This window comes from Pipistrellus hanaki (genome assembly GCF_964339955.1).
Source record: "Pipistrellus hanaki genome assembly, chromosome: 12".
Classification (NCBI taxonomy): Eukaryota; Metazoa; Chordata; class Mammalia; order Chiroptera; family Vespertilionidae; genus Pipistrellus; species Pipistrellus hanaki.
In genome coordinates, this window is record NC_140514.1 from 14,866,695 (window position 1) to 14,880,211 (window position 13,517).

At 50.9% G+C, this 13,517-nt stretch overlaps 1 protein-coding gene across 1 annotated transcript; it reads right to left on the bottom strand.

Annotated features, from left to right (window-relative positions):
• Positions 1-9,492: 9,492 nt before the first annotated feature.
• On the bottom strand, positions 9,493-12,879 carry TCF23 (transcription factor 23). The gene is made up of 3 exons (XM_084900033.1): positions 12,571-12,879; positions 11,586-11,828; positions 9,493-9,654 (listed from the first exon to the last, which is right to left on the bottom strand). The coding sequence occupies exons 1-3, from the start codon at positions 12,790-12,792 to the stop codon at positions 9,496-9,498; spliced, it is 624 nt and encodes a 207-aa protein (XP_084756159.1). The 5' UTR covers positions 12,793-12,879; the 3' UTR covers positions 9,493-9,495.
• Positions 12,880-13,517: the final 638 nt, after the last annotated feature.

Below are 13,517 nucleotides of genomic sequence, written 5' to 3' on the forward strand. Positions count from 1 at the left end.
CTCTCCCCAGCATGTGTAGATTGAAGAGATAGTGGACCACAAACACTAACCTAGGTGATATAGAAGACTAGGACATAGGGATCAAAATACCAGATCGGAATTTCCTGAAATAGAGATTTTGGAGATGGGGTAAAGGGCATGACCCTAGGAGTGGCAGACATTTGAGATCAGAAGCATTTGAAATCCCAGGATGTTGGAAATCGCCTCTGGGCAGACTGAAGATTGACACAATAGAGAATGCATAACATTAGGAAAAATGAGAATATTCTGGCTTAAAACGAAAAATAGATGTTTGAATAAGCAGCTTGTGTTCTGCTTTCTTTAGACACAGATTTAAGAGGGTGGGAACTATGGAGGTGTGTACTTAACGGGGCTAGGAGAATTACATGCCCGGGGTTTCTGCGGGCAGGAGGGTGGACTGGTCCATGATCATTTGTAATGGTTGGTACAGGCCTGTGGGGGAAGAACACCGAAAGGTCCAGGCCCATTGAGATGTTAGCTCACGTTGTTGTTTTATTTTATTTTAAGTGTTTGGGTTTTTTTTTTTTTTATTGATTTCAGAGAGGAAGGGAGAGGGAGAGGGAGAGAGAAAATTAATGGTGAGAGAGAATCACTGATCGGCTGCCTCCTGCACGCCCCACACTGGGGATGGAGCCCACAACCCAGGCATGTGCCCTGACTAGGAACTGAACTGTGACCTCCTGGTTCATAGGTCAACGCTCAACCACGGAGCCACGCAGGCTGGGCTTAGCTCCCGTTGTTTTGCTTACAAATTGCACAAACGTTTTGTTCCTTTCTTGGGCAAGCTCCGCACACATGTTTACAATCTGGCTACAGAACCAGCCCCGGCAATGACGTTATTAAACACTGGTACACACGTACACAGCGGTGGCCATGGTAACAGCATGGTGCCTCTGGAATGTGAGCTTCTCAAACCCAGTGTCCTCAGCAGCCTATCGGAGGAAGGCCATGAAGACTTTTAAAAAGACACCATTTTCCTCCGAAACCGGTTTGGTTCAGTGGATAGAGCGTTGGTCTGCGGACTGAAAGGTCCCAGGTTCGATTCCGGTCAGGGGCATGTACATTGGTTGCAGGCACATCTCCAGTGGGGGTGTGTACAAGAGGCAGCTGGTCGATGATTCTCTCTCATCGACATTTCTGACTCTCTTGACTGTAAAAAGTCAATAAAATATATATTTTTTTTAAAAAGACGCCATTTTCCCACTCAAGGAGAAAAAGAAAAGCCCAGGCAGATGTGTTCACAAAGATTGCTGTGAGCCTCGGTGTCCTCCTGGGAGGCAGTCACAGCAGTGAACCCCCAGGACGCTCTGCTGTCTGGCTCTGGTTGACTTCCGTAACCAGGTCGAGAAGCCATCAACAATCAACCAAGCAAGGCTGTGAGGCCCTGTGACCCTTATCAACCAGTCTGCAGCCCTGAGATCCCCTGTTGTTGTTTTTTAAAATATATTTTATTGATTTTTTACAGAGAAGAAAGGAGAGCGAGAGAGTTAGAAATGTCAATCAGTTGCCTCTTGCACACCCCCCACTGGGGATGTGCCTGCAACCAAGGTACATGCCCTTGACCTGAATCAAACCTGGAACCGTTGAGTCCGCAGGCTGACGCCCTATCCACTGAGCCAAACCGGTTAGGGCGAGATTCCCTGTTTAAAACAGAAGGCTGGCCAGATGCCAAAAGAACGGAATCTTGGCTGCATCCAGTCAGGTACATAAAAACCAGAGGGAGCTTTTATTAGGTCCTCAAAGGCCAAAGGAAACACAGAGGTGGCAACTGAAGGAAGACCCTGGAGGGGTGGGAGTGAACAAAGGGGAGAAGTGGGGGTTCCTGGAATTCAGAAGCTTGGAGGAAGGGCATGAGGAGAAGTGGGACTCAGACCTCAGGGGAAGAATTGGAGCTGGTTCTGAGAAGGAGGAAAAGCTGAAAAGTCCAATCAAGCCCAGCTGCCAAGGTAGAGAGCTGTTGCCTCCAGGAAACTCCAGGTGCCGGAGGCAAACAGCAAGAAGCAGATGCTTTCCTCCAGCCTTGAGGGCTTCCTCTAGCGCCCCCTACTGGCAGAGCCTCGCTAGGTGCCAGCGACAAATCCAAACATGGTTTGCAGAAGCCCAGCTCCAGCAGCCTTAGGAAAAGAACATGTTTCCAGTTTGGGGCTGTGACAATAATACTGTTAGAAGCATTCTTGGACATACTTTTGATGCACCTGTGCACTCAAATTTGGGGTTATATACCTAGGCGTGTACTTGCTGACTTAATAGAGACATTTATTAACCATTGTGGTTAAGGTGTGGTACTACTGGGATTCCAATTTGCATACAGTATCTCAAATCACACTGTGGAAGTTGACCAGCTTTGGCCATTTGGATATCCTTTTTTTTTTTTTTTTTTTTTTTTTTTTTTTTTTAATATATTTTATTGATTTTTTACAGAGAGGAAGGGAGAGATAGAGAGCTAGAAACGTCGATGAGAGAGAAACATCGACCAGCCGCCTCTTGCACACTCCCCACTGAGGATGTGCCTGCAACCAACGTACATGCCCCTGACCGGAATCGAACCTGGGACCTTTCAGTCCGCAGACCGACGCTCTACCGCTGAGCCAAACCGGTTTCGGCTGGATATCCTTTTTACAAAGGCGCCCGATTAAAGTCTCTAGCCCATTTACAATTTTCTTTCTTTCTTTTTTTAAAAAAAATATATTTTATTGATTTTGTACAGAGAGGAAGGGAGAGAGATAGAGAGTTAGAAACATCGATGAGAGAGAGTCATCGATAAGCTGCCTCTTGCACACCCCCTACTGCGGATATGCCCGCAACCAAGGTACATGCCCTTGACCGGAATCGAACCCGGGACCTTTCAGTCCCCAAGCTGACGCTCTATCCATTGAGCCAAACCGGTCTCGGCTACAATTTTCTTATTGCTCTATTTATGAAGACCTTAAAATATATTCTTGATACAGCCCTTTTAATTACATGTATTACAAACATCTTCTCAGCCTGGGAACTTGCCTTTTTCACTCTCTCAGTGGTGTCTTGTGATGGATAGATGTTCCTATGTTTTTCTTTTAATCCTTATCTGAGAACATGCTCATTGATTTTAAAGGGGGGTGAGGGGGGGTGGGTGGGGAAGAGCCGAAACCGGTTTGGCTCAGTGGATAGAGCGCCAGCCTGCGGACTGAAGGGTTCCGGGTTCAATTCCGGTCAAGGGCACGTACCTTGGTTGCGAGCACATCCCCAGTAGGGGGCGTGCAGGAGGCAGCTGATTGATGTTTCTCTCTCATCGATGTTTCTAACTCTATCTCTCTCTGTAAAAAAAAAATCAATAAAATATATTTTTTAAAAGGGGGGGCTAGAGAGAGAGAAACATTGATGTGAGAAAGAAACATCGATTGGCTGCCTTCCCACATGCGCCTGAATGGGAATCAAACCCACAACCTAGGTATGTGTCCTGACCAGAAGTAGAATCTGCAGCCTTTAGGCGTATAGGATGATGCTCCAAACAGCGAAGCCACATCCGTCGGGCAGATGTTCCTGATTATAGGCAGTACAATTTATCGGCTTTTTCCTTTAGGGTTTGTCCTATTTGTGTCTTCTTTTAGAAATATCTCCTTATTCCAGGGACAGGAAGATATTCTCCTACATTATATTCTTCTTTTATCTCTTTGTTCATATGTACTGATGTCTGAGTAATTTCTTCAGATCTATTTTCTGATTTTCTTCTGTTTTTAGCAGTTTCTAACCACCCACTGGGCTCCTTATGAAAATGCTATATTTTTAATTTCTAGAAATTGTATTTTTTTCTCTCCAATTCTGCCTGGTTATGTTTGATAGCCCTTGTTCCTGCATTGTCTTTTCAAATTACTTTTTTTATTTCTTTAAATGTACTCAACATATGTCATGTGTATTTTGTACCTAAAGATTACAATATCTGCTGTCGCTGCAGGTGTGAATTTACAGTTCAATGTTCCTGCTTCCTTCTGATTTTCAGAATTGTTTGTGATGAATTTGAAAGTTCGTTAAAATGTTACCTATGGGAATCCTTCAATGCCTGGACTTAAAGCATGTTCTCCCAGAGAAGAATTGTACCTGGTCACGCCTGGAGACACTCCTAAATCGAGACCAGTTGCAACTTTTGCTTTCCTGGCCCCCAAAAAAGTTTGCGGTCTCAGTAATCGGAGTTCTGCCACTCCCATCCTGAGCCAAGACCTGTTTGGACAGCATCCCTGTCTCTGTCTTATATACCGAGGGTGTTGCCTTTGGGGGATCCCCGCTTCATGTCAGGGTCTCTGACTCAGTGTCCTGTTTGGTGTGGGCCTTGGGCTCTGTCTCTAGGCCCCAGATTTGGTCTGTGAAAGCCCTGGCCTTGGGCAGAAGAATCTGCAGATACTGCCAAGGCAGCACTGGCCTCAGTGCCGGCTTACCATTTTTGGTTTTATGCTTTTTTAAATTCCTCCTGTTATTGCTTTCCTTTATCTTTCTACTAGCCCAACCATGCACTTAAAATATGCTTTTAATAGTTCGTTGTTGTTACCCTCACCCGAGGATATTTTTTTCCATTGGGGTTTTTTAAAAAAGAGAGAGTGGAGGTGGGGTGGGGGGAGGAGACAGGGAGAGAGAGAAACATCGATGTGAGAGAGACCCATCGATTGGTTGCCTCCTACTCACACCTGCATGCCCTTGACCGAAATCAAACCCCTGACCCTTTAGTCTGTGGGTCGACGCTTTACCCACTGAGCCAAATTGGCTAGAGCTTTAGCCATCCTCTTGAGTGTTCTGTACCAAGAGGATTTCCCGTCCACCATATTGTCGGAAATGGAAGTCTGATCATTTTCTGTAGAAAATATGTCACTCATGCAGGAGTCCTGTAAGCGGGACATTTTTTCAGCAGTTGGTTCGATAGGTTTTACAAACCCACGTTTTCTCTTTCCTGCTCTATTCCTTCATGTCTGTTTAGAACAGTGTTTCCCAAACTTCTCTCATGATGAGAATCACCTGGTGGAGTTGTTAAAACACAGATTCCTGAATCCCAACTAAGAAGTGCTAAACTAGAATTTTTGGGAACATATAGGTAAAATTGTATACTTAACTAGTGCTCTAAGACAGATTTTATATACAGAGCACTAAGTTAGGTATGCAATTTTACCTATTAATATATGTTCTCAAAAATTCTAGTTTAGCACTTCTTAGTTGGGATTCAGGAATCTGTGTTTTAACAACTCCACCAGGTGATTCTCATCATGAGAGAAGGTGGGGAAACACTGCACTAACTAACGAGACGATACCCCAGGACCGCATTAGGATGGAAAAAAAGAAAGATCAGTGCTATGGGAGCACTGGTCAACCCACTGATACCCTCCATCAAGGTCAGAGCCATCTTTTCTCAGGATTTTGCAGTTCAGGGAGATCCAGGAGTGTTTCAATGAGGTGGTTTCCCTGATTGGGAAAATGCGCTACATTTAAATGGAGAGGATCCTGCCCAAACGAGAGGGGTGATGTCCACATAGACGCTCTGTCAGCTTAGTCTGCGGGCGGCTTTTGGACAATTCCAGGCCTCGCCTTGTGCGAAGACATTCATTACAACGCTTGAAAGAAAAATATCCTCCCAACAAATAGCCTCAGGTCCCTGCTGATTGCTTGTTAAGGATCCTTATGCGAACTTGGAGCAAGTTCTGTGTCTTTTTAAGACACCAGTCTCTGTGTCTTTTTAAGCCGGAAAGATCACCTTTCTCCTTCTGAACGGGGCTGGAGGAGGAGGACCAGCATATAATGAACAACTTAGGGTTTTCACTGTTTCCGGGAGGCTGCCGACAGCTCTGGCTTCTCTTAATGTGCATGTCATCATTCCTTTTCTGTTCTCAGTCTCAGATAAGCATGCCATTCATAGCACACCTCATCACCTCACTGCTCGCGTTTATAACAGCTGGTTTCTCGGTAGGATTTGCAATATCAAGATCTTATCTATTGTACAACGTGACACTGCCTTTCAAAAGAGCAAAGAGGTCTCTTAAACCTCCTTTCCCCCAGAGCTCATATCAGGAACTCCGTGAGAATCTGTTAACCCCGGGTCCTGTAGTTATCAAAATACAGCCTAGAATTTCCTACATTTTTAGTAATACCATTCCCCCCATGCAGAGTTCCACTTTTTCAAGGCACAAGTAGGTATTCAATTAATAGTAATGTGTGAGGGGCCCAACTGTCTGGGTCAATAGTATATTTTTATGACAACCTTCCAAAAGCAAAACCGGTCGGTCCCGGTCTGCCCTCACGTCCAGGGAAACAGTGGTGGTGGCGGCCCGTTGTTGCCAGTGGGCACTTGGTGAGGTTGGTCGAAAGGAGGCCTCGCTTGCCTGGCCAGTTGGTGGAGTATTTCCACCGTGTTTGCCAGGCACAGTCAGCCCGCCTTGGCGTGAGGAGGAAGAGGAACTTGCTGGTTGGCACACCCCACACTGGCGGCTCTCCCAGTGCCGGGGCCAGTGGCTTCTTGTAATGAGATGCAGCCCTTCCCAGCAAGCCTGGCACATGCCCACACGCCAGCAGTCATGGCTGGGCTTCTCTGGAAATGCTGGTTCATGCCACTGCGCTTCTTCTGAGAGCAGGTCAGATCATGGCAGGTTTATATTCACCTGTCATGGATGCATCAGTTATGGCCGCTCTCTCCCCAAGCCCTACTCCAAGTTCTCATCCAGAGAGAGTGAGAACACCTGTATTTCGCCAGAGTCCCGTGCAGTGAGCTGTGGTTTCTGGGATGTGTGGTCGAGAATCTATTTCCATCCAATTTGGACCCAACCCGGAGGTACTATATATATATTATTATATATATAGAATATATATTATTATATATATTCTATATATATTCTATATAGAATATATATATTATATATAAGTATATATATTATTTTTTAAATATTAAGGCTGTTATTTATTTTGTATGAAACATATATTTTTATTGATTTTTTTGCCTGCATGATCAATCAATTACTAAGAAAAAATTTAAAATATATTTTATTGATTTTTTTTTTTTTTTTTTTTTTTTTTTTTTACAGAGAGGAAGGGAGAGGGACAGAGAGCTAGAAACATCTATGAGAGAAAAGCATTACATGCCCTTGGCCAGAATCAAACCTGGGACCTTCCAGTCCGAAGACTGATGCTCTATCCACTGAGCCAGACCAGTTTTAGCCCCTTGCTGTTCTTTAAAAGATGCTGAAGAGCTTTTACTTTTGGGAGTTGTTTCTATTGGCAGTCACCATATTAGAAATTAAAACAGAGACTTTTAAAGAATATTTATTTTAAAATAACATTCATCAATCCACTCTGTGTGAACATAGGTGACACTTATGAAAAATATTTGTTTTCCACATTGGAGACAGCTTTGCCTGGGAAAAGCCTGAGGCAGCCTTAGACAGACCCCTGTAATATGGCACCTGCCCTTCCTCAGCCCTCCACCGCTTCCCCTCTCTCTTTCACCCCCCTGTCTTCTCTACCAGGGTGACGTGGGCGCCCCCCACCCGCCCAGGGCACAGGATGGAGTCTGACCTGGGTGGGATGGGACCAGCTCCAAACCAGTTTCCTCAGTTAGCAGGAGAAGCCCGGTACTTTGGGGTGGAGCTGTCACATACAGGATCAGGGGTGAGGCGGGGGCTCTCCATGCACACTCAGAGCCCGCTTTCCCAGTCCCATTCCTGGGAGAAGCCTGTGTGTCACCAGCTCGGGAGGAAATGCATCTGCTCCTCTTCCTATGGAACTCAGCCAGGAAGATACCGCCCATGGGTTTTAAGAACAGAACCCTGGAGCTGGACTTTTATGGTCTGTGAAGAACACTGCCTTCGTGCCACCCACACCTGGTCTCCGGCCCTGCCGGCCCCATCCGGCCGCCCAGAGCCGCTCTGCACAAGCTCTCCAGGCCCTCGGCAGAGACTCGGTAGATTTACGAGGTCAGCCTTGGCCGAGGCCCTCTCCCCGTGGCTCCCAGCCACAGTCCAGCTGCTCTCCCACACCCCAGTGGCGTGACTAGGACGTTCTGTGTCTCCTTTCCTGCTTCCACCCCAACGTGCTGAGTCACCCCTCCAGTCCCCTTCCCCCTGCTCCCCGGGCCAGCCCTGAGGAAGAACAGCACCTCATCACACCAGTGACCCCCACCCACTGCCAGCCACCCCCAAACCTCACTGACTCTCGTGGTGGCTCTAAGGCTACCCTACTCCTTCCTCATCTAGCCGTCCTGACCCATCCCCTCCCACTCCACAAAAAAAGGTGATTCTTTCTCTGTCTGGACTTTCGGCTCCTGAAGCTCTACCTGATCTGGAAGATTTCTCCCAGTGTGTGCAAACTCTGTGATTGGTCCTCGTATTATCTCTTCAGGACCAGAGGTAAATTCCACCAGAACTCCATCGTACACATCTGGCTCCCCAGGGCAGGACGTAGGGAGAGCCTGGGAAGGCAGGGTCTGTGGGGAGGACTGGACCCTCGAGAGGTCATTTGTGGACAGACTGGAGAAGTAATTTTAGAGCCAGTGAGTCCTCAGGCCAAAACCGTACAAGAATCCCCCTGGGCCCGGGCCTTGTTTTTCCTGGAGGTTAGATTCCTAGCATAACAGAAAGAGAAGACTGCAATTACCATCCCCTGGAAGGGATGTACATTCTTCTCCTAAGGTCCTTCAAGGATGTAACTGAGCTAATCAGCATTCTTCCTACCCAAGGCCTTGAGGTGCTGCGGGGTCAGTTAAGGTGGCGCTGCCTCTGGGGGAAGGTCCTCTCAGACGAGGCAGTGGGGACTGAACGTGTCCCTGGACACTGGGATGGAAAAGCCAGGTGAGCTTCATGGCTTCACCTGTAAATAGGACTCACATCAAGGGAAGAGTGGACCGGAGCAGGGCCCCGCCAGGGAGACAGTGTGGAGAGGAGGGGCAGCTGGAGAGCCCACAACGCAGAGACAAGCCTCCTAAATGCCTTCCTGCCTCTTTGACATCTGTGTACATCGTGGTGAAATAGCAAAACGTTTCCTTCTTTAGTTTCCCCTCTGCTTATGCGACCCCAGCCCAGCTCCGTTCACACGCACAGTGGCCAAGAGCCTGTCTGGTCCCATCAGCCCCTGCGGCTGCTGCCATCCTAGGCCCCTGCCTCTGCTTGCAATCTCCAGAGGGTTTGCAGGAACTTGCGAGGGGGGGGGGGGGGGGGAGATGGGGAAACAAGGGGTAGTGCCATAACTCAGCCTCCAACCCAATCAAACCCCTTCCTCTCCCGTTTCCCTTGTAGCTGCCACGGAAGAGCCACTGAAAGTCCCTCCTGGAGCCAAGATGAGGATTGGCTCCCCGGTGCCCTGGGCGCTCCATCACTGATGTGCCCATGGCTTTGTCTGACCGGGGGCTGAGTCAGATCCGATGGGTAAGAGTCCACGTGAAGACAGGCAGGGCCCGGGAGAGAATAGAGAATAAACCAGGTTCCTGAGCTCGAGTCGCAGTCCAGGAGTGAAGGTGAGTGTGATGGTCCTTTATCACCAAGAGCTGGTAGGGAGGAGAGCATCTGCCTCTCCAGGGACTTGGGGCTTGGCCTCTGCCTCCTTCGTTCTTTGGCCCAGGCAGGTGGCTGTGGTGGAGTCAGGGCCAGAGCACCCCAGGCCTCCGGCATAGAGACGAGATCTCATTGGCCACTTCTGCAAGACACGGAGATGGAAAGTGAGTAGTGAGTAAGGCTCACTACTGCAGCCCCTCGTAGCTCTTGGCACCCAGAGTCCGCCTTTCCTGGCCCCCCTCCCTGAGACCCTTCCCTGTCGTGACTGCTCTGATGACAGTAGTCTCCAACTCACTACCATTCCTGGCCCCATGCATTCTCCTGACCACCTGACCCTGGCATTTGAGGGGCTGGTTCAGGAGCAAGGTCCTAAGAGGATCCCGCCACCACAATAAGAGCTGGGAGAGGGATGGGGGGAGGGCGAGAAAAGACTCCTGGCACGGATCAGTCCTGACCCCTTCTCTTGCACAGCCTCCCACCAAGTGCCTCTGACCCAGATGTCAGTGCTGCCGACACCCTATGACTAGGGACCTCCCAAGATGGTCCCGCCTTCCAGCAGGAGTGTGGGCAGTCCTAGGAAGTCCCAGGTTGATTTTCCCCGAGGTCTGCCCTCCCCTTGGCAACCTCTCGACCTGGGGCCTGGGGGAGGGGCACTGCTCCAAGCTAACCAGCTCCACTGTCAGAGCTCCAGACCTTGCCCGGCTCTCATTGGTTCACTCAGGCATTCACCCATTGCTTCCTCCACGCAATGGCCTTACTTTGGCCACCATTGCACAGCTAAGGGAACATCCACGTACCCCAGGTGCCGTCACCGTCAGTACTTCAGAGTTGCCCCCATTTAGTCTCAGGTACTTGCATTTTGGCTACATTTGCATGAAAGAAAGGAAAATCTCCAGTTTCAAGACATTTCAAAACTATGGTGTTTAGGGGTGATAGATGGTGAAAAGTAGCCTCCCTAAGAATAAAGCTGACCCCATTACAATGCTACCCTCGGGGGTAGAATGTCTCTTCCTTTGTAACACAGTCATAGTCTACAACCAGCAATTCACACGCCGTTTCCTGGGCCTGCGTGGTGGCTGCGAGCAAGGGAGGGGGTCCGAAGGCAGACACTCTTGGGTTCAAACATTTAGTCACGGAATCTCCCTGAGCTCCAGCTTCCTCGTCTGTAAAGTAGCCCTGCTTTGGTTCTTGAGTGGATTAAGAGATAAAAATGAACTAAAGCACTTAGCCCAGCTCCCGGCATAACTTTAGCATCCAAATACCGTTAGCTGGTATTGACATGGTGATTTACTGCTAATTATACTTTTTATGAATAATCTCATTTCGTACCCTAGAAGAGAAGTAAAGCTCATGTTATCTTTCCTCCCACATCTATCTATATAAAAGCCTACGTGACTGGCCAGCTGGTAGCTATGGCGTGCACTGACCACCAGGGGGCAGATGCTCAGTGTATAATAGGAGCTGCTGAGCTGCAGTGACTTGGCAGCTGTGGTTTTCTGGTGAGGCACCCGGAACCAGAGAAGAGAGAGCCTGATTCTGGGGTACATCACCTGAGAAACGCCCTCTCACAATCTGAGACCCCCTCGGGAGATGTCAGAGAGCCAGTTTCAGCCTGATCCCTGCAGGCCAAGTCGAGGGACCCCACCTGTGCACTGAGCCTGTAGTATAATATATAAGGTTCGGGACAGGTGGATTGCAGTCTGGTAGGTGGTGCCGCAGCTTGGTGGCTTCTAGAGTGACGTTTTCTTAGACTATTGCTCTCCCAGAGGGGATCTCTCCTGCCACAGAAGTCCAGAGGTCACTGAGGTCTGGTACAGGGGATGATGCCCCCCACATCCAGGACTCCGAGGGGCAGTTTCCTTTCCCAGGCACCAGCCAGAACCTGCTCCTTTTTCTCCCCTGCCACTGGGCACCCCCTAGTCTTGGGGCCTCCATGCATGTCCCTGCTCTCAGAGAAATCACATTCGCATAAAGTCATTTCCAATCACCACTCCCCACTGCAGGCCGGAGACCCAAATCCAATATCCTTCTCCCTCAAACCCCCTTTCCCGAGGCCCTGGCCCCGTGGCCTACCTTGAGAGGGTGCAGGAAGCAGAGCCCACGCAGGAAGGGTGGCCAGGCGGGGCCAGGCAACTCGTGGCCCAGCGTGCGGGTGAGGTGGGCTATGTAGCTGGTGGCCAGCACCAGCACGTCCAACTTGGAGAGCTTGGTGCCTGCGGGCACGGCAGGCAGAGCGGCCTGCAGGGCCAGGAAGGCCTGGCGCAGCGTCCTCACCCGGCTCCGCTCCCTCGCGGCGTTCTCAGGACTGACCTCACTCTGCACAGAGGACCAGGGGAGTGAGGCTGACCAGACCCCCTCACCCTCACTCCCACCCCCAGTACCCGGCTTCTCAGAGCATTCTAGTGTGAGGTCGTCTGTCAGAGTGGCAGCACTCTGAGCAGCAGGGACCCACGACATCACCCCAATTTGTCCATTCTTGGCCCGGCCCTGCCTAACAGCCGAGGAATGGAGAGAAGGCCTCGCCTGGGGCCCGGTGGAACCGGAGGGCAAAGCTTGGCTCAGAACCTGAGATCCTGTTCTTTCTCTACTTCTCCCGGTGCCTCGTCCTAGCCCTCCTTCCACCCTCACCCAGGTCTGAATCCCGTTGATCGGGTGCCCTGGGCCATAGGGAGCACAGAGCCAGGATCTGCTCGGTAGAGATGACCCTTGGCCCAGCCAGGTCTTGAGAGGGGCAGCTGTGGTAACGAGGAAATGCCACCAGACTGGGCTTGAATCACAGACTGAGGTCCTGGCCCTGCGGTCGCCTGGGGCCGTGGGAAATTCACTTCACTCCTCCAGCTTCATGTCCTGGAGAGACGTGAGTGGGGCCGGGTCTCTTAGCCACACGCTCAGCTTCTCCCAACCACAAAGCATGGAGCCTCAGTATCAAAGGGGCCAGGCTCCCCTATGCAGGGAGGGAATGGTAACACTGAATGACGCTCTGCCATCGGAGGTGACCTCCCTCAACCCCTTCAACCCCTGCCTCCCCAGCTCCCTCTGCAGGGCCATATGTCCTTACCCTGACACCGGCCAGGCTCCCGGCCCTGGCCTCCCTCGGGGCAGGGGCAGCTCTGCTCCACCTCTGGTTGCTCCAACCGGTCCCTTCCCACGGGTCCTGCCTGGTCCTGCTCAGGCGGCTCCTTCTGCTGGGGGTGCCCGCGAGCAGCCTGGGCCTGGCCTTCGCCGGGCTCTGCCCCACTCCTGGCATGGCCACTGCCCTTCTGGCCTTTCTCTGTGACATGCCACGCCCTAGGGATGTGGTGTCACAGCCCCCAGGACAGGAACACAGTGCCCGAGGGGGTCCCCGGGCTCCAGCTAGCCGGGCAGGCTGGTCATCTGTCCAACGATGTCTATATCTGAGGGAGCTGGCGCCAACGCAGTCCTGCCTCGCTTCTTGCTCTGGGAAAACCGCCCACGGGCCGGCACAGCCCCCGCGAAAACCCTCCTGCCTGCCTCCCGGCCAGCGGAGGGTGGGGGTGCAGCTCGCTGGGAGTGACCCAGCCCTGGGAGGAGGCCCTGCTGAAGGAGGCAGGAGGGTGGTGGGGAGGGAGCTTCCTTCCAGGAGCCTTGCCTGATCCTGAAGGCAGTCCTATGATAGACCCGAGACTTCAGCTTTGGGGTTCAAGTTCATGGAAGGGCCCTGGACCTCCTTCTCTGTGCACATCCTTAGAAGGACTTTTACGCCCCTCGTCAGTGACCATGACCTTCCAGCCACAGGGCTCTGCTCCCCAGCCCCCAGCATTCCTCAGGTCTTCAGCCCAGCGCTTTTCCTTGTACCTCTACACCCCCTGGAGTACCCTCTCCCGCCCTGCCAGGGCAAAGGCTGCCCGTCCGGCGGGTGGTGCCTTCATTTGAGAAGGCCCAGGACCCGGAGCCCAGGCCTCGCTGTTTCACCGGGTCAAGTTTATGTTTGACCACACCCTGGCTGGCGTCCTAACAGTCCAAAGTCCTCAGATCATTGCCAGG